At 39.9% G+C, this 20684-nt stretch overlaps 1 protein-coding gene across 2 annotated transcripts in view; it reads right to left on the bottom strand.

The window, feature by feature from the left end:
* Window positions 1–20684, bottom strand: part of SLIT3 (slit guidance ligand 3) — a 525043-nt gene that overhangs the window by 491053 nt on the left and 13306 nt on the right. For both annotated transcript variants that reach the window (XM_075442199.1, XM_075442200.1), the window contains exons 3-4: window positions 6472–6543; window positions 2399–2470 (exon numbers count right to left, since the gene is read on the bottom strand). In XM_075442199.1, coding sequence (XP_075298314.1) covers window positions 2399–2470; window positions 6472–6543 — 144 coding nt within the window. The remainder of the gene's footprint in view (window positions 1–2398; window positions 2471–6471; window positions 6544–20684) is intronic.

Here is a 20684-nt window from a genome sequence, read left to right as displayed (position 1 = left end):
TTTACTTATTACGAAGAAACTTCTGCTAATGTACTCATTTAATAATGGTGGATTTGCTTCAACATCTAGAGAAGTGAAAATATATTGAGCTAAAACAATATTCACCTAAGGTTATGCCCTTTGAATGATTACCATGGGGCAGGGAGTGGAACAATATACTTCCACTGTTACTTTGAATGAAAGACCTTTATATACGGTATTTTGCCAGGAATATAAATTACTCATGCTTTTAAAGTCTGACCCAATGCAGCTGCATTGTTCAAAAAGAAGTTAATGATTACTTCTGCATCCACTTCAATAGACCAAAAGATAACATGATTTCAAAATCAAAGCAATATAAGCAATTTTTATTTGTTATTTGAAAGAAATTAAATGGAAAAAAGCCAGGTTTTATAAATTCAGCCATCATACTTTCTTCATTAACGTTTTCCAGTGTTTGACAATACTTAATAAAATAGCTTTAATATTACCTAAAATGTTGCAATTTAGCCTTTATAAGTTGCGCCAAACTTTCCACAGTTCATTCTCCAAAGCCTACTGACTCACAGCAAAAAAATTAGATTTATAGTTTTGTCCTAAAAATGATTTAAGCTAAAATACCAAGAAGTTGCAAGTTTCCAGGCCTCCCTTTCATACTACATTCATTTAGGAAATATTTCCATGACAGGCAATACTAAAAGAGAAGCAGAGATGCAGTATGTTTAACAGGCCAAGTGAAGAGTTAGCACAGGAAAAAAAAAAAAAGGATTTGCAAACATCACATACTAAAACAGACACTATTAAAGGTATCATATTTCCTAACTTCTGGTTTCGCAAAATACATTCTTTTCACTTGCTAACCGAGCAGACTCTTCAGAAAAACAACACTTTAAGACAACACTTCAGTGTCATTTCTGGGTACTGATAGCTAGCCCTTCTCCCAGATTTTTTTCAAAACTCATTTCATAGCTGAACTATATCTTTATCTGGATAGAGATATGAGAAAGGTACACACACACACACAAAATGAGCTCAAACCAGGTCTTAGTAGTTAGTATATTGACTCTCAAACATCAGCTATAATGTGAACAAACTGCTTTCCACAGTGTCAGGCTATGCTTAATTTTGGAAAAATAAGCTGGTTATTATCTTTTTACTGCCCTAGAAACATGAAATACAATCTGCTACGGCAAAAACCCTTGTCCTGAAAGTGCTTTCTAATGCAATATAGGTACCAGGAACTGAAAAAAAGGCGTTAGAATTTAAAACTCATCTCCCTTACTGCCATAAATGGAGCTTTGTAATTCAAGACAAAAAATCCCAAGTAAATACATGTAACAAGTTGAACACACTAGTTAAACAACTTAAACGCAAATCTAACCCTGAGATCATCTGAAACAGTTTTAGTACAGCATATGGTCAATACTCAAGACTTCTTCTGAACAATTGCTAGTGGGAACTTAAGTCTTGAAAGCTGATTTAGAAAATAGCAATTAGGAAATACCAAGACCTACAACAAATGCCTTGCAGATAACTGAGTTAAGAATCAAACATAAAACCCCTGCTTCTCCACTTAAACAAGCATTCCAAACCAGCATGCGATTTTGTTCTAGTCACCTACCTCTAACACTGAATAATTCCCAGCAATATTTCAGTATTACAGAGATTTTGTGCTGCTCCCGTCATGAGCAGACAAAATTAACTTAGCTTCCTGATCATGGTAAACAGTCCACCCAACAAAGAGCAGCAACTGGGTATAGAATTACGTTTGTACTTCTTGATATTTAAGTTTATACTCTTGCAGGGCCAGTAGTTTTCTACAAATTGGATCCTGGATTAAGAGACCTGTTACATTTACTTTTTTCAAAAAATAAATGTAATTGCTATCAAAAGCAGAGGAAATCTACAGTTTTCTCCACTAAGTCTAGCATAATACCATGGAATTCACTTGTATCAGTGGCATTAAGCAACTTTAAAAGAAATTAAGCTAATCAGAAAATTAAGTCTAAAGGCTGTTTTAGAAATACACAAAGGACACAATTGCAATTTCCATTACCATGGATTTTATACACAAATATAAACATATAATGTACATATAGTAACATGAAATTATTATAAACTAATCTTTCTTCATCTACATAGCAGTTTTAAGAGTTGCCCAGATAATGTCCTTTTGATAACATCGTTAAGATTCTGGTGTCATTGACAGTTCTATTTTCTTGGCAAACAATTTTATTTCAAGTAACAGCTATCACGCAATATAAATTCAACTGTGTTAAAGAGCATACTTCAATTTAGGCAAGTACTCATCTCTCTTTCTTAAAGGAAGTTAATTTTATAATCATGAAATACTATGAGTGATCATCAACAATAAGGTAGAAAAACAGTAGATTTTCTATAGGTATATAGAGATACTTACAGCCGTTCAAGTTGTTTTAGATCCTGAAATGCTCCACGCTCTATCACACTAATCTGATTTTCTTCCAAGTGCCTGCAATTTGAAAAACACCAGTTAATTTTAAGACAGGAGAATCAAAGAGCTTCCCCACTTTTCTTCACACATGCTACAAAATTGCTTTTCAAAGAAGTACCAATAAGTTACAATTAGAGATTATTAAAAAAATCTGGAGAGAACAGCACTGTTGCTCTTGGTCAGTAACAGGAAACCGACTGAAAAATCACCTCCTGACTGCACATTTAGTAACAGTTTTCTTCCTAAACTTTTGTAAGCATAACTATTATGTTTAGAAAGGTGTTGGTCTAGAGGCTGATTGTTACATCCTTAGTACACTACTCTTTAGGTAACGTAATCGAGACAACCAACTCCTACAGCCCATAGCAGGAATCCACTCAATGTCAACATAATCTTTGGTCCCGCCTTTACATTCTGGGAAGATTTCAGGCTTGTCCCAGCATAAACTATTTGTAAGTCATCCAAAGTGATTCAGTCCCTCCAGAAATACAGCCACAGCAGCTACGCGTGACAACTGTACACAGTCCCGCTGTACAACAGGGTGCAAGAACGTAAGGGAAAACTCCCCAGCTTCTACTGTGTCTGACCCTGCCTTTCTTAACCCCTTGAGACTGAGACAAGCATAAGTAGTAACTAAGAGACCAACTCCTCTTTGATTTACACTGTGCAGGAAATGACTATTCATTCTATCTGAACACGAGGAAGAGCTTCTTCCCTCTGAGGGTGACGGAGCCCCGGCCCAGGGTGCCCAGGGAGGTTGTGGAGTCTCCTTCTCTGGAGATATTCAAGACCTGCCTGGACAAGGTCCTGTGCAGCCTGCTCTGGGTGACCCTGCTTCGGTAAGGGGGGTTGCACTGGGTGACCCACAGAGGTCCCTTCCAACCCCGACCATTCTAGGATTCTCACAGCAAAAATGCTCTTTGTAGGCAAAGCGGAAGCGAAGGAATAGAGATACCAATAGTCCCATTTAAGCCAATCTTATCCCTCCCTCGCTGCTGCCTTCCAGCACACACCCGTTTTCTGCTTCGGTAAGAGCACTCAGCTGCACGGACTAAATCTCTAGACTTACTGAACATTTTTATGTGGCTTTAGCTCAAACACAGCAGGGAAGGACCTATCACCCACTAAGTCTAACTAGTGAAAAAGCACTGTCCTTCCCTGGTCTCAACAGCCACTCCTCTGCACTCAGTCCTACGAGGGTGCCCAGGACTGTTCAACTGGAGAGCAGGCAAGAAGACAGCAAGAGAATGTTTCACAGCAAAGGCCACACACAAAGATCACAAAAAAACCAAAATTAAAAAACCACCTAAACACGTGAACTAGAGAAGCTTGTTCCTAAAAGGAAGGGGGGCAAAAACTGCATGAGAAGAGGAAAAAAAAAATAAAGTTATAAGGGAGAAAAGGAAAAGGTGCATGAAAGAATATTTTGCCTGTACAATGTCAGTTCAAGACTGGAAGCTTTTTTTTTGTTGTACTATTCTACCAGTTTCCAGATCACCTTTTGTTGTCCTCATTCTGAGGTCTGAAAACAGGACTAGAAAACCTTTCTATGAACTCTGTGACTTCCAGTGCTTCCCACTATACCCCCATCACAAGGCAAAAAAAAATAAAAAAAAAGAAATTAGGGTGTAAGTAATGCAGAATAGCCAGAAATATGAAGAGACCGTAAGAGAAAGCAAAATAAAAAATAAAAAAAATCTGAAAGCCTTCTAGACACTAAAAGTGTGCAAGTCTTACTTTCTACAAAATAATATAAAAAAATAAAACACAAACACATATCAGACTTGACAGGAACATGGAGAATAGGCAAATATGCATCAACGAACAAAAGTGGGTATGTCAGCAGCCAGTGAAATGGCATGTCTTGGGTTTCAGATGGTCTTCAAACAATGCAAGACAAAAATCAATATAATTTTTTTTTCTTAATACGTATATTTTGGTTTTATTCGTAATGACTTCTGTGGCAAACACCACACAACTCAAAGGCTGAACAAATGTGTTACGTAAACTTTAACAAACACAGAACAAAAAGTTCACGTAAAGACAGCAGTTGCATATTTTGCTTACTGTTAAGGGCATTCAGTACAAATAACTGCAACGGCATTAGACAATGCCTGACAATAAAAAAAAAATAAAAAAAAAATCAACCAAACCAAAACAACTATTGATCTCCATGATAGTATAGTATATGTATTTCAATAGACTTCCAAAATTGTATTGACAGTTGGGATGGGAGCCAAAGAAATCTAAATGACTCCACAGCTAGAGATGAAAGAAACACCATAGGAACAAAAAGTCTTCTAATGGATTCGAAATGCTTCCTTAGTATGCGACAACTTTTCAAATGTGTTAAGGTAGCAGGAGAAAAGACTTGCCTTCTCATTGGCAGGATTCAATTAGTTCATCGACTGAATTATCACTAAACTCTCACAGTTCAACAGTTGCAGTTTTAAGGACTTCTTTTAGAATACACTCAAAGGAAAACCTCAGCTGCAGAGAGAAATCTGAAGAACTACAGAAAGGAACTCCCGGGAGCTGCTGGTGAGATTACTTGTGCATTTCTTAACTTTTGATAGCTGTTTGGTCCAGAAGAAGGGGTCAGAGTGGTAAAACCAACCTGCCTCTGTCAGTGCTGGGACCAACTCAAGATTAGTTTTTTGTTTTGGTCACCAAAACTTGGAATAAAGCAAAACAGATTAGCAAAATATTGCTAGTGAACTAGATGGCACACACACAGAGAACGTAGTCACTATAATGCAAATGGCACTTGATAAACAGAATGAGATACCGATAACACAGCAACGTTTCTCACTGAGGAACTTGCAGATTTGCATTGCTACAGCAGCACTCGGTGCCCAAATACAAGCCCAGAGAAGGCAGAAACTAACAGCTAAATGAGAGCTCCAGAAACACTAAGAACTGAAGAGCTTAGCCTCAACTAATTCATTACATTACATTCAAAACCATTTTGTTTCTCTCATCTGGCTTTTTTTTTTTACCTCTCATACATGCCCAAATACTTAGTTATGTATTTGATTTCACATACAAAAATAATGCAATGAGCTTGGCTTCCACAAAGCAAACACCAGATCCCCACCGTGTTTCTAGTAGAGGCATCAATATCTATGTTTGCTTCTATGTTGATATGAAGGGCATCTGAATTACTTGATGTAATTCAGAAAAATGTTTGACAAATTTCAAGAGGAAAAATTAATTCACTTGAACTAGAAAGAACCTTTTCTGAAAGGAAAAGAACCTTTTCCTGAAAGAGCTTCAAAATCTATTTCTTGTTCTTTTAACCAAGGTTATTTTCTTAAGAAAAAAGGTCTATGTATAACTACAATAAGTATCTATGCAGCAGTCCTAATTTTCACCACCAAATTAGTGGTGCCATTTGAGGTTCATACAAGAGAAAACAGGGAATCAGGAATGACAAATTCTGTAGAATGATGTTTCCCCTTTTGATGTTCAAGGCCTATTTAAAAGTACAGTTAAGCTCTTGACCGATACTTTTAGATTAAGACACAGTACTACCTAAAATTCTTGTATTTATTACTTCACATGAGATCACAACCAATTCTCAGGTTTTCTTGCATACTACTTCTACAGCAGTCAACTATCTTTAATCCAGTTCTGCTCACTCTTCTGCAAAAATGCTGTTAGGGGGACTGTACCTTAAAGTGACCAAAACCTGAAAGTTCTATTTGCCAGTGTTTTAGTATAATTGATTTATGCATAAGTGATTGTAAAGTGGACCAAAATTTTTACCACAGTATTTACTAAAAGCCAGTAAGAAACACAAACAATGAAGTAACTCTGAAACTACATTCAGACTTCAGCATGGAACTGAAATTACTGTTTCACATCAGAAACCATTGCAGTTACCTGGTTTAAAAGAACACTAATAACTCAATGATACACAGAAATTACTAGCATTTGATCTCTAGAATGATGGACATCCGTAGAAATAGCACCCTAAAATACTCATGTTAAGAAAGACAAGTTTGTGTTATACTCACAAGACACGGAGATTCTTCAGTCCTGTGAAGTCTGTCTTCGTGATCCTTGTGATATTATTTTTTTCTAGATCACTGCAGGGGAAGAAGAAACCAGCATTCAGGCACTATAACTGACACCCCAAATTCTGTTAGCAAAAAGTATCAGCAGAGCAGCTATCAACTGCTCAAATTGTACAAACTGATGTTTCCATGAAAATCTCAAAAAGCAAGTCATCAGTCTTGACGCATGTTCCCTCCTCCTCTTCCTCCGAGTACATTGCTCCCATACAAGAAGTCTCTTCCATTTTTATTTCTAGTATCAGTTCTCATTATATGTTTATTTCTCCCTCAAAACGACAGTCTTATAAGAGGCTAAATATATTCAAGACTCAATCGGTATCACACAGCTGAAACAGTACTCGGACCCAAAAAGATGATCAGACTCCGTGGTTATTTTATGCCCAAGTGACTGTAGCCTGCCGCAGAAACTTCAGCTATCAGAGCTCGAGGAACAAACCACTCTTAAGTGTGGTCCTACCCAAACGATTGGAAGACTTGCAAAACTGTAGAAGGGCTTACAGGTTTTTTCAAGCATCCTAACTGGGCAGCTTCCTGAACACAGTTTTTTGGAAATGCTGGTTTCAGAAGATACTGTTAATCACACCAACCTGTTTCTCATGTGTGTTCACCCTTTGCCAGTTCCTATATTCTGTCTTTAAGCACTCAATTTCTTAACACCTCTCTTATGCGCCGACACATTTTCCTCATGTGGTCACATACCAAGTATCACCTCCTGCACTCTCTTTCCAGTCTGTGCTAATTCATGCTTTGTATTCAAAATTAATAACTAACTGGCTTCTTGTCCACAGCAGGGAAAACCCACTGTAACTAGACCTTGGGCTGCCCAGTTCTCTGTAGCTTTTCTTTGGGGTGAGCACACCAAAAATACAGAAGAATTTGAGATCTAAATTTTTATCTTAATAGAATACACAACATAATAAAACACTCTAGATTGAGACAAATTCTATTTAATTCAAAGAAGAGTCAAATTAAAAATGAAGGAATTTATAAACTAATCCTTCTTGCAAGACTGGTCCTATGCTTCAGGATAGCTCTCGGCACACTAACTTTGGTGCCTTTAGAGTTGCGACAAACCAAGAATAACCCGTTTTGCTTCCCAGCGTAGAGTCTTTCTGTCATTTCATTTCAAAAGAGTATACCAAATACCTGCCGGTGCTATGCAGCCTGTGTTGTTTCCTCTCCTCTAGACTTGCCTTCGCTAGGCACCCCTAAAGGTCTTCAGCTTGAGCATGTCCCTTTGTTTGGGGTTTTTCTGTCCAAATTGTTCTGCCTGACCTAATGCTAACCTACAGCTACTCTTTCTCATCAGGCACGCTTATTTTAACGTAATAAGAAATATGCAGAAAACTTACAATTAAGAAAAACAGATACATTCTCCATCACGTCACCACAAATATGTTCTGTCAATTTCCTAGATACAAGATACATAGTTTTTATGAAAACTAAATTTTCTAATATCAGAGTAAACTTTTTTCCTTCTGAGTCACATTTTAAGTCTACCAAAAGCTAATAAATATCAAAAATACAAGCCTTTGGGGTATCACTTTTCATGCCAAAAAAGCATTCAGTGTTTTTCCAAAGATCATGAGACAGTAAACAACACATACTGACAATTTTTGTTGTCTATTGCTATCAAATGAAAACAATTTCATACGAAAAACTAGCCTTGAGGCTAGACATTCATTTTCTAAAAGAGAACGTGTGATCACAAACCCACAGCAGAAGCAGAAGCTTTTCCTATGCAATCAAGCTTTACTATAGTTCCCGCACTAATATGCGCTGGGATACCCCTCTTTTGTATTTAGAAATTTTTTCTCCCATTTCTACTAAAATTCCATGACAAAATGCAAGATTACATTATTATTTTTAACTACATTTGGCAGTCATCTGACACTGGCACAAACCTTGACTCTGAAATAATTTCTGGAAATTAGATGGGTGTTTCTAAGGGCTGTTTCAAGTTGAACGCTTCCCTAGGTAAAAAAGGAATTCAAGGAAGGGATAGAAGTCAGAACTTCCAGGAATGCCTCAAATAACACATTCATACTCTGAAAAATGCTGCACAAAGGGCTGTCTAGGATAGGTTTTAAGCGCCTAGCAAGTAATAGCGCAAACAAAATGCAAAAGCTCTTGAAGTGCTGAGAAGTTCACTCATTTGTAATCATTCATATACCATTCTACAGGGAGCAAAGTGCTCCTGGCTGGCAGAATTTCCAGTAATTTTCTATCACACATGCAGTTCCACACAAGCCTGCTGCTACGGCTGCTCCTTAACCCAGTCTTTTCACCTCACCTGAGATCCTATTAGTAGCATAGGATAGAACTACTACTAAGAAATACGTGAATGCTCAAGCGTAAAGCATTATTTCATTTGAAGCAAGATCACTTTTTTCTGCCAACATGAAGTAATATTCTTCTAAGACATTAAATGAAAAGCAATTGTCATGGTAACAAATTTCATTTTTCTAGCGTGAATCACATTGTCAAATGAAGGCAGTTACATATTTCTACATTTAAGCTTGTTAAAAGGTATATGTTCAATACTCAGAGAAGAAACAGGACTGATTTTTTAGTATATCTACTAACTTCCCCAGATGCTTCTAGCCATGAAAATAAAGAGTGTTTTCCTAATGCGAACACTGTCCTCCACTTAAAAACGTAAACATTTAGCTGAGTGCAGGTAATTGCACTCCATCTGAGGAAATAACTCTTCGTATTCCTAAACATACACAATCGTTATCTCATGTGTTCCCTAAATCGCAGCTGCAAACAGATATCGAATTAAGTTCCTTTTAAAGTCATTTTAACATGTTGCTGCAATGACAATGATTAAATTCACAGTTCATACTGACAAAAACCCCAGCCTGTACGTCTACAAGATCTGTGCCAGGGACAAACCAGCTACAGTTTAAGATCTCCACTTTTTCCAGAGCAATTTAATTTGCCATAGACAACAGGAAGAGAGATTACAGACTACTTTAAAAAAAAAGTCTAGAATCCAGACCATTAATTCTACACATTGTCCATAATGAGAACTTTTTACTGAATTCTGTCATTAACAATAGAAGTCATATAGGCATAGAATACACAATATTTCTGCATATATTTTTTAAGCATTCACATCAATCTTCTAGTGAATCTTTCTAAGACATAAGCAAGACATTTACAGGATTGAAGCAGTATGACACATACACCAGAGTGCAGAAATAAGTGTTTTGTAACGTTGAAATCTATTTCTGATGGTTATTGATAAATGTCAAAATAATACTAACAAAATTAAGCCATAAAAATGGTTTAAAAACAGATAAACAAACTTTTAACAGTTAGTTCAGACATCCATAAATAACAGAAGAAACACATTCTCCTGTCAGGAAAGCATTTTCTTTAGCACACATAAGAACTAAGGATAATGATAAGGAGATGAGGGGAAAAATAATCCCTACATTTCAGCTATAGAAACAAGAAAGACAGCATCCTTGCCTGACTTATGACAACTGTATTTAAAAAAGGTCTTTTTAAAGAAAAAAAAAAAAGACAGAACAACTACTGGGCACTTATTGCATGTGTCAGCCATTCTCTTCCATTTGCCTTTATCCTGTTGACTGACTCGTGCGTTTCTCCAGTAACACCTTCGAATCACTGCCTACATTTTTCAGATTTTCCAGCTTAATTTCCTCTTCTGTTCTCAGTTCAGTTCTTCCACCCTGGTGCATCATTAACTGCTCACTGGTGCGCCAGCATGACCTGATTGCAAGCAGCATTGGAAAGAATTAAGTCTGGAGTAAGCAGCGCATAAAAAGCTTGCATTTTACTTGCATGTTGTTTCCCATCTGCTTTTCAGGACATTCCTTCAGTAGTTTTCCCTTCCCTATATCTCAGCAAAGGTCTAGCAAAGCACAGCATGAATCTGGTCAGAATTCTCCAAGGCAGACCCGAGTCAGCTAAGGCATACGGGGCAACGCAGCGTCACCAGCCTTGCTTTTCGTCCATTTTGATAAGCCCTAATTCTCAGGAGAGCTTCACTCGGCTCAGAGAGGTGTGTGCAGACCCACATTCCCGTCTCACACCTAGCAATCTCTCTGCCATACCACCCCTCCGGCCCAGCCGATGAGACCAGTCCCCCACATCAGCTCTATTCCTCTTCCCTTTCAGCCCCAAGAACACCCCTGCTATTCCACATTCTTCCTCTGGTGAAGTCTGCAGTCGCCTATTCTGAACAAGACTTAAACATTCCTTGATCAACACGTATCTTGAGATTCTTTTTTCCTCTACTCCTGCAGACTGGCACACCCTATACTGTATACATATCAGTCATTCTATGTTAGCATCTAAATTGAAGGTTTCCATTTCTGTAAGTAAAATTACTTGGACAACGCTCTGAGAGCCACTCTTCCTGGAGTTCTCCTTCTTTACACCATTTAGGATTTAATTGATAACTGCTGCTTCTGTCTGTTTTAAAAAGCAATATTTACCTTCTGAACATGTGCCTGCTCCAGCACGCTCTCCCTCAAGGCTTACCTGCCATTTGAAGAAAAACAGACTAAAACCTTGGTGAACTACTATGTAACACTTCCTCCTCCCGTTCACAGTAGGTCTAACACTGTGGCAAATAAGCAGATTGCCACAGGTTACCCCATTAGTCAATTAAACTTTGTGACTGTGAAGTTACTGAACCAGTGCAGACATTAGTGGTTTACAGCTGGTATTTGTGGGCAACATAATATTTTATGTTTCCTGCATAAAGTTTGGCGCTGATTATGGGCTCACTAGTGGGCTTCAACTACAAAAAGCTAAACCTTAACATCTAATCTTGGTTGGCTTTCAAACACATCAGCATTCATAAGAACTGTTGGAAGCAAACACAGCTCTGAAAAGAAGTCATCTGGGTCAAAGACATGGGGAAAATTATATTGTAAAGATGAATTTAATTTATATTTAACTTCAACAAATACCTGTGTGCAGATACAATAATTCTACATAAAATTCTTACTGCGCAGAATTCCTGTATTTTGCATAGTACGCGGGGCCAAGCAGATCGTGCATTTTACTCCACAGATCTATCTCACCCTACACATACACAAGCCCAGGTGCTACTCTATCATTTCACATTCAGATAATATTGTCCCATCATCCAAGAACATCTCAGAACACTCCATTAAGAAACACAGGTCCCTTCCGGTGTGCCAGCAGCAAAGTTGCTACCACTCACTTAGAAAGAAACTGAATCTGTCATCTATACCAGCTTTCGTAAAGCTTTCAGTATGAGATCTCTCATCAATTTTTCTGTTTTCAATGTACATCTTTTTAACAGAAGATGTTAAGGACAATGTGGCAGCTGTAAGAAAGGAGACATGGAAGGAATTACTTCAGCTGGAACAGAACCATGAATTGGACTAGCGTGGTACAAGACATCATGAAAGTGAGTTCGGATGAACTATTAAAGGAAGCTTTACTCATAAACATGTCCTGCTATGTTCTAATAACAATTTAATTCGCTACATATTGTGTAGACGTTGAAGACAAAGTCACACAATGTACACATTTACTACAAACAGGGATGCTTGGAGCAACTGGAGCAAACACCGCTTCATCGCAAGAATTCCTCTGAATCGCTTCATCTTTCACTCTTCTCTAAAGACAATCTAGAGAACTTAAGACAGACTTTTAAATGCTTTAAAGTATCTCCAACATTCTCTGGAGCACACCATTATACAGTTTCAAACAGCACTAGGAGTGCACAGATTCCCCCTGTTACATTACTTAAACTTCTGTTGGTAATTATTCTGCTTAGCCACTCAACTCTTCCAAAACATCCAGACACTGTTCTCAATCCCCGCCCTCTTCTTTGGGCTGTATGAAGTTGATGACTTCTGAAACAAATTCATTTGTAACTTTGCACTACTTGCTTCTGTCTTCTAGACTTACATGCCTTGTCAAACGTACACACTCATCTCCAGCGCCTCGGAGCCTGTACTTCTCTGCTATACAAGATCAGAATTGAGTTTGACAACACATCACCACCACAATAAACATCACAACTCTTACAAAAGAGTCAATAACAAAGGCAATCAGATGCCAGAGTCTTGCAACAGTCTTCAAATCAATAATTCAATACTTGCATCTAAGTAAAACATCCTTATACAAGGATGCAAAAATTTAAAACAACACTACTAGGTTGTAGCAAGTTCCTATTACTCAGCTGTCATTTTGCTACCTGCTGAACCCCCTATGCATTGTGGTCTCCCAGATAATCCAAAGTTTGGGCCCTCATCGTAGTTGTGCCTCTTGAACATACCTAGGTGAAGCCTTATCTGAATTCCTCCACTGTTCCAAGACTATAGGGGTTTTTTAAACCAGCTGTCCATTTTTTGGAACTAGTTCTGGCTGCCTAGTTCGGCTTTTCTAGGCACACAGAAGCCAAAGCCAAAAGCCTTACTAAAGCATAAAAACCAGTCAGCTCTCAGTACAGCTCCCTAATGGTTTTGTTTGGTTTTTAAACCTGGGAGGTAGGGGCACTGTATAAGTCCACAGGCACACAAAAGACTCTCAGTCTGATGGTCTTACTGCAAGCAGCATATTTGCTTGAAGACAAGCTTCTACTTCATGCATTTTTCTTACGTCACACTTTTTTTCTGATCTGGAAAACCATCAAACTCCAGGCCCATCCTTGTCACCTCTTTGTCAGAAAATAAGTTGATTAAATTTAATTCTCTTTCTAGAAGAAACACAATGATTTCATTTGGTTGAAGCCATTCACTGTCAATAAGTGTGCTAGAGCAACAACGTCTTCCTCCATTAGAGAGAATCTCAGGTGCCAATCTGGCCAACGCAGTGTCATTCCTAACAACAAAACTGAAGATCATCTCTGATGTCCAATAATTTCATGGCAGTAGCTATTTTTGCTTCTCTATGACAAACACAAGTCCTAGTTGGGCAGTATTTTGGAAAATAACTATTAATCCATTTGTCTTTAACCTAGGAAGACATTACATAAAATGAAAATACATACAAACTGAAATTAGCCTGCTAAGGAGAAGGGAATCTAGAGCACCAGTTGCAACTTCATTCAAGTCCTCAGGTGTTTGTTCCTTTATACTAATAGACAAAGAATTCAATAAGAGCAGTACAGGAACTACATACTGTATTTAAGAAAAAATAACTGTCGGACTCTTCAAAAGAGAGCTCATACCCAAGTTAGACAGCACTAGGATTCTTTCCTGTCCAACAGCTTCATAAGCAAGCTAAGTACATACTTCTAATCATAGAGACTCCAACACAAAACTGAGTTTCTGTTCCTGCTAATTTTTCAGAGTGACTACCACACACCAGCTCACAGCTATACACATCTGCACCACATTTCGGCCAAATAAATCAGCACAAACCCCAATACTCTGTAAAGAACCTTGATTAAACCAACACCCTGTGTAATCTACTGGGAAGATGCATTCTTTTCATGTAATTTTTTGGTATTTTCCAACCAGGGATGCATAACATTTGTATGCCACACAGAACAATGCTCTTAGAAATTAATAACAATCTCTCCTGTCCCCTAAGAACCAACAGGTCAGGATCCAACGTACCATCTAGAACTTGCATCAAAACAAGCCTCAGTGAGGGCACAATTCATGGAACTTCCAAAAGTTCGTGAACAGTAGAAAAATAATTTCCCCACAAATTTAAGAGCAACTGTTTGGAGAATACAGCACACATTCTTTGTTATGATTAATTCATAAAACATTCTGAAGGATTTATTTTAGACGATAAATCCACTTGGCAGTAACATTCAAAATGCGGGAGCTAAAACTCAAGTGATAACAATTGAATCCAGATTCCTGACTGTAAAGAGTTACTGGTATTTTTCATTAGCCCAATTCCTCCAGATAACTCAAGCAGCACACATTCTTGGGAAACAAGGCTTTTATTGTTTTGCCATTACACTGCTCAAGGACTTTGTGGATCCAAACCACCTGATAGAATGACAGCTGAGTCATCCCTTGAAAATTTTCTTGTTTGATTTGTTTTCGCAGCCCCAATCACTACACAAGGTAACCATGAACACCAACACACACCACCTGAACTGAAGGAAACACTCATTTTCACAGGCAAGTTAACCATTCACTCATGCTCTAGAAGCTTACAGCCACAAGGACTACCTTCTTGATTTTTAGGAAAGCTACCTGCAGGGGTGGAGACAAAAGGTTGTTCAGTAAAGCCCTCCTCTCTCTACAAGTACTTTTGCTCTTAGTTTGGGAACATGCTAACAACCATAACAATTAAAAGGAAAAAAAAGTCCACTCCCACATGCGAACGTATCCGTAGAGTAGCTTTGGATCACCCTTCATGGTCTGTACACACCCAGTATCTGTTTTATTATTTTAACCATTTTACAGGATTTCTGCTACGGAGTTAATTTGTCTTTAACGGGTATGAACTGCCACTAGCCTTTTAACCTTAAATGACTACAATTCCCAATAGAAAATGCTTGGCTACCCTCTTACGCCCTCAATCCAAAAACTTCAAAGTTACCATGATAAACTACTCAGTTATAACACTACCCTGAAGCCCTCTGGCAGCACAATCTGCATATCTTCAGATTTAACATATTTCCATCTCGGCTTTTGCAATGCAGGAAATAAAGTCCTGGGACTGGATTTTATGAAACACACAAATTCCATTAGTTTCCAAATCATTTGGACAAGTATGAACATCACTTACAAAGAAACAGACAAAAAACTTTAAAATCATATTCAGCCAAAGTAATTTCATTTCTTAAAAAAGAAGATGGTACATTCCATCTCTACATGAGACTTTTTTAGTTATTTTTTTTCTTCTTAAAACAAACAGTTGACTTCACAAAGGAGCATGAGAAAAATTTTTTTTTCTTCCCCTGACTGCTAGGAAGACTGGTACTCTCTAAACATTTCACATCATGTAGTTCAATAGAGAGGGAAAAAAAACACCAAACTGTGAAGTCCCCCACCTAGGAGAAAATAAGCCCATGCAACAGTTACAGGTGGGACACTGACTGACCAGGGAGCTGCTTTGCAGAAAAGGATCTTGGAGTCCCACTGGGCCACAAAACATCCGCAGCGTGCCCCGGCAGCAGTGGAGGCCACCCTTGACCAGGCTGTACTAGCGAGAGTGTACTCAGAAGGGTTTAAGGATTTGAAAGAATTCACTAATCTCTTGTACTCAGGATTTGTGACAGTTCATCTGCAATACTGTACCCAGTTTCGGGCTCTCCAGTACAAGAAAGGCATTGACACGTTGGAAAGGGTGAGTAAAGGGCTACTGAGACCATCAGGAAGCTGTAGCATGACATAAGAACAGAGGCTGGGAGCACAGGGCTTGTTGAACTTAAAGAAAAGGTTAAGGGGAGATCATACTGCAGTCTGTAACTACCTAGTAGGTAGGAGAACACAGACACCCTGCTCTGATCTGCAGTACAATCAAATCATACGTGGAGGAACATTCAGCAGAGAAAAAGCAAGCCCTGCCACAATCACCAGTTCTTGAAAGCATTAAAAAAATATTCTGCATAGCTTCAGTAATGAGTACTGCACAGAGTGTATTCACATAGTAACACTGTAATGTTCCACTAATTTTGATATTGCTTGCCATCCATGTTAAACCTGAAAAACAATAAACTTACAGTCCAACATTTAATTTTTGTTGCTACTGGATAGCACCATGTGTATGACACTGCCTAGTTTCCGTCTCCAGAATAATTTCAAAAGTGATTGAATAGCCACACAATAGCTGGAATGCACAAATTCCGTGCTGCAGTCCATCATACCTTTGTAACACACCTACACGATACAGCTTTTAATTCAAAAAAATTAGATCGTTCCTTCTGATTACAGAAGGCTTTCAGGTATGACTCAGACTGTTTTCTTTCTGTCTGAACAATGAGAAAACTGATCTTAGAGGTTAAGTGCCCCAATCTTGTGAATAAGCTATCCATTCCTAAACCCATTACAGTAGTGCTTGGTTAGTAACACACATTAAGGGTCCAAATGATCTGGAACTGCTTGCAGGCAACACACTTCTGTCCTCATCCTTATAAAAATAAGGAAAAAGACTTGGCAAACTACAGGTGTTAAAATACACCACGAAAACGGTTTTGCAACTTGTGCTGTGGCTGAATTCCCCAACAAGCAGATTGCTCTTGGAAGCCATACCCCAGGCCTGTAGAAAGCAGCACAACGAACTAATTCAAATACTCTACTTCTTCCAAGGATATATCTGTTTGCCCTAGTTTGCAGGAACTCGCTAATTATCATAGTTTGCAAATTTTATTATACATAAAGGAATTGTTATGTTGGCAGATTAATGTTCTAACAGTACATTTTACAGTCCCATGCCCTCCACCTTTGTACCCAAAGTTTTGCAGTTACTCTTGATGTTCTCCAGATCTCACTTGGTAGTGTCATCTGTGACCTCATGAAAGATAAAGAGAGCCTGCAGGAAGAACAAAACGGGTCTAGAGGTTGTGCTGGCACAGCCTCATGTGCCATTATGCAAGTACAAAGCTTATGAAACAAGCTGAAAGAGCTGATGTTTTGACTGCAAATGCAGAAATACACCACCATCGGAATAACTACCATGGTGGGCTAGCTCTTGTAGTCATACGTACAATGATACTGTACAGCTCAATACAGGGTTCTCAGTAAAGGCAGGCAAAGAAGAGGAGGAGCAGAGGCTGCCCTTCATGTGAAGGAACAGCTCAGATTTCTGGAGCTCCTCTATGGACTGGACAGTCTCACTGAGTGTGCAGGTCTGGATCAGAAGAGAGGTCAGTGAAGCTGACATGGTGGTAGGAATTTGTTACCAACCACCCACTCTGGGTGAAGGACGGAAGAACATTGTTCTTTAAGCAACAGGAGGAAGTCTCCAGATCACAGACCTTGGTTCTTAAGAGGAGATTGAATCTCCCTGGCATCTGCTGGAAAGCCAGCACAGGGGCAGGGCAGCAAGTCAGAAGGTTTCCAGTGGGTGTCAGACATAGCTTCCTAAAATAGATGCTAGATTGGCCAACCACAGGTTAAGCTTTCCTGATCTGTTAGTCACAAACAATGAAATGGTTGGGGGCGAGATATTCAGTAGAATCCTTGGCTTTAGTGTTTGTGGAACAATGACACTCAATGCTGAGGGGTGCAAGGAGGATAAATAGCAAAGCATAGACCCCGGACTTCAGGAGAACAGAATTCAGTTTTCCAGAATTCTAAAGTTTTCCAGGATTCAGGGGATTGATGGGGGACATGTTGTGGAAAGCAGCCTAGAATAACCCTAGCACAAGAACACTCCATCCAGACACTGAGGAAAACAAGCAGGTGTATCCGAGTACCACCTTGGCTAAAGAGACATCTCATGACCCAGCTCCAGTGCAGAACAGAGGATATGGTACACAGAAGTACAGAAACATTGTTGAAACATTTAGTGATGACATTAAGAAAATCAAAGCTCAGCTAGAGTTCAAACTGGCAAGGGTCATCAAGAAAAGCTTCTAGCAGTATGTGAGCTACAAAAGAATAAGGAAGACATGGAGGTTTAGCGACAGACTGAGGTGGCTCAACGCCTCCTTTGTATTCAAGTCTTCACTGACACAATATCCCAAGTCTTTGTGTCTAAAGACAAGGTTCAAGGAGGAGAAGAACAGCCAGTAGTGGCAGAGGATCAAGTCAAGCATCTCTTCAGAAATCCTGACCCATACAAGTCTGCGGGAACAGATCGGATGCATCTGTTGGAGCAGAGAGATCTGGCTGATACAGTGCAGCCTTGCTGTGACATCCGATACAGGTAAATATTACATATGTCCTCAAAAATGTTGAAAAGAATGACATGGTATAGTACAGGCTGGTGATCATCAGCTTCATTTAGGTCCCTGGAAAAGTCAGTGCAAATATTATCAGAAGTGATTTCTGGGTACATAGAATAGAAGATGACTGAAAACAGCCACCATGCACAAAAGTTCAATCATCCTTGACCAACCTGACTGCCTTCTGTGCTGAAACATCTGTGGATTAAGGGAGAACAGTGTCTTTCTCAATTACACAGGGAACACTGTCCAGTTTTGGGCCTCTCAGTAGTATAAAGAAGCTAATAAACTTGAGCAAGTCCAGTAAAACACGACTGAAATGAGCAAGTGACTTGAATCCACGAGTCTGAGGAAGTTTAGCTTGCTTACCCTGGACACCACCTGAGTGGTCGGTGAAGTGGATAGAGAACTGGCTGAATGGCAGAACTCAGAGGGTTGTCATCAGCGGCTCTGAGTCTAGTTGGAGGCTGGTAACGAGTGGTGTCCCCCAGGGGTCAGTACTGGGCCCAGTCTTGTTTAACTTCTTCATCAATGACCTGGATGAAGAGTTAGAATGTACCCTCAGCAAGTTTGCTGATGACACCAAACTGGGAGGTGTGGTAGACACACCGGCAGGCTGTGTGGCCATTCAGCGTGACCTGGATAGGCTGGAAAGCTGGGCAGAGAGGAACCTGATGAGGTTCAACAAAGGCAAATGCAGGGTCCTGCACCTGGGGAGGAACAACCTCTTGCACCAGTACAGGCTTGGGACGGACCTGCTGGAGTGCAGCTCTGCGGAGAGGGACCTGGGTGTCCTGGTGGACGACAGGCTGACCATGAGCCAGCAGTGTGCCCTGGCTGCCAAGAAAGCCAATGGAATCCTGGGGTGCATCAAGAAGAGTGTGGCCAGCAGGACGAGGGAGGTTCTCCTTCCCCTCTACACTGCCCTGGTGAGGCCCCATCTGGAGTACTGTGTCCAGTTCTGGGCTCCCCAGGTCCAGAAAGATGAACAGCTACTGGAGAGAGTCCAGCGGAGGGCTACGAGGATGATGAGGGGACTGGAGCATCTCCCCTACGAGGAGAGGTTGAGGGAACTGGGCTTGTTCAGCCTGAAGAAGAGAAGGCTGCGAGGGGACCTTATAAATGCTTATAAATATCTGCAGGGTGGGTGTCAGGAGGATGGGGCCAAGCTCTTTTCAGTAGTGCCCAGGGACAGGACAAGGGGCAATGGGCACAAACTGAAGCAGAGGAAGTTCCGTCTGAATATGAGGAAGAACTTCTTCCCTCTGAGGGTGACGGAGCACTGGCCCAGGCTGCCCAGGGAGGTTGTGGAGTCTCCTTCTCTGGAGATATTCCAGACCCGCCTGGACAAGGTCCTGTGCAACTGCTCTGGGTGACCCTGCTTCGGCAGGGGGTTGGGCTGGATGACCCACAGAGGTCCCTTCCAACCCCGAACATTCTGTGATTCTGTGACAAGGGCAGGCTTTGGGTGACTGAGGAGAAGTCTTCCAATACCCACTGAGGACCTACTCTGAAAGAGGAGCAGGGCTCTTTACTGAAGTACGCAGCAAGAGATACAACGATCATGAATTGAAATAGGGGAGATTCTGGCTGTTTACCAGAAAAAAAAAAAAGCAAAACCACCACACACAACTTATTACTACCATGACAGTCAAGCTGTGGACCAGGGTGCATAAAGGTGCTGTGGTTTTCAAGACCCAGCTGGACAAATTCCTACGTAACCTGGCCTGAATTCCATGTTGACCCTGCTTCGAGCAGAGGCTGGATGAGGAGATCTCCTGAAGTCCCTTCCAGTCTTAAAAATTCTATCATTCTACATTTTCTACAGAGAAAAGTGTAAAACCTTTGTTTGTTGTTTTTTGTTTTAGGGGAGGCGAGGGGTTAATAGAAAGCTTTAAATCTGAAGCGCAAAGAAAGCCATAGAAAATACTCTAAAATGCAGTTGCTACAGAAACATGATTTAATATGAAGAAGCCAGGATGTGCACACTATAAAGAGAAAGAAGGACAGTAGCGCATCATATTAGCTCAAGCATCATATTCATTCATATAAAAAAACCCAAGGTTAACAGCTGCATATAAGAAAAAACCTTCATTTTTTTACTTATTTCTTCTCCATTCCTGATTTTATTCCATCATTCCTCCTACTTAACTCCTGTAACTGTACCTCATCTTTCATACATCCAACACGCACCAGATGGCTGTATGGACGTTAGGTGGTTACAGCAGTTCAGTGCTGTCAAACATCCTTTTGGCCATATTTTCACTCAACTATCAAATGGACAAGCACATCAGGAGGTGAATAGCTATGTGCCTGCACTTCAGTCATCTTCGCT

This window comes from Opisthocomus hoazin, chromosome 23 (genome assembly GCF_030867145.1).
Source record: "Opisthocomus hoazin isolate bOpiHoa1 chromosome 23, bOpiHoa1.hap1, whole genome shotgun sequence".
In the NCBI taxonomy this organism is placed as follows: domain Eukaryota; kingdom Metazoa; phylum Chordata; class Aves; order Opisthocomiformes; family Opisthocomidae; genus Opisthocomus; species Opisthocomus hoazin.
The sequence above is the reverse complement of the archived record's forward strand: the minus strand, read 5'-3'. Positions and strand labels throughout refer to the sequence as shown.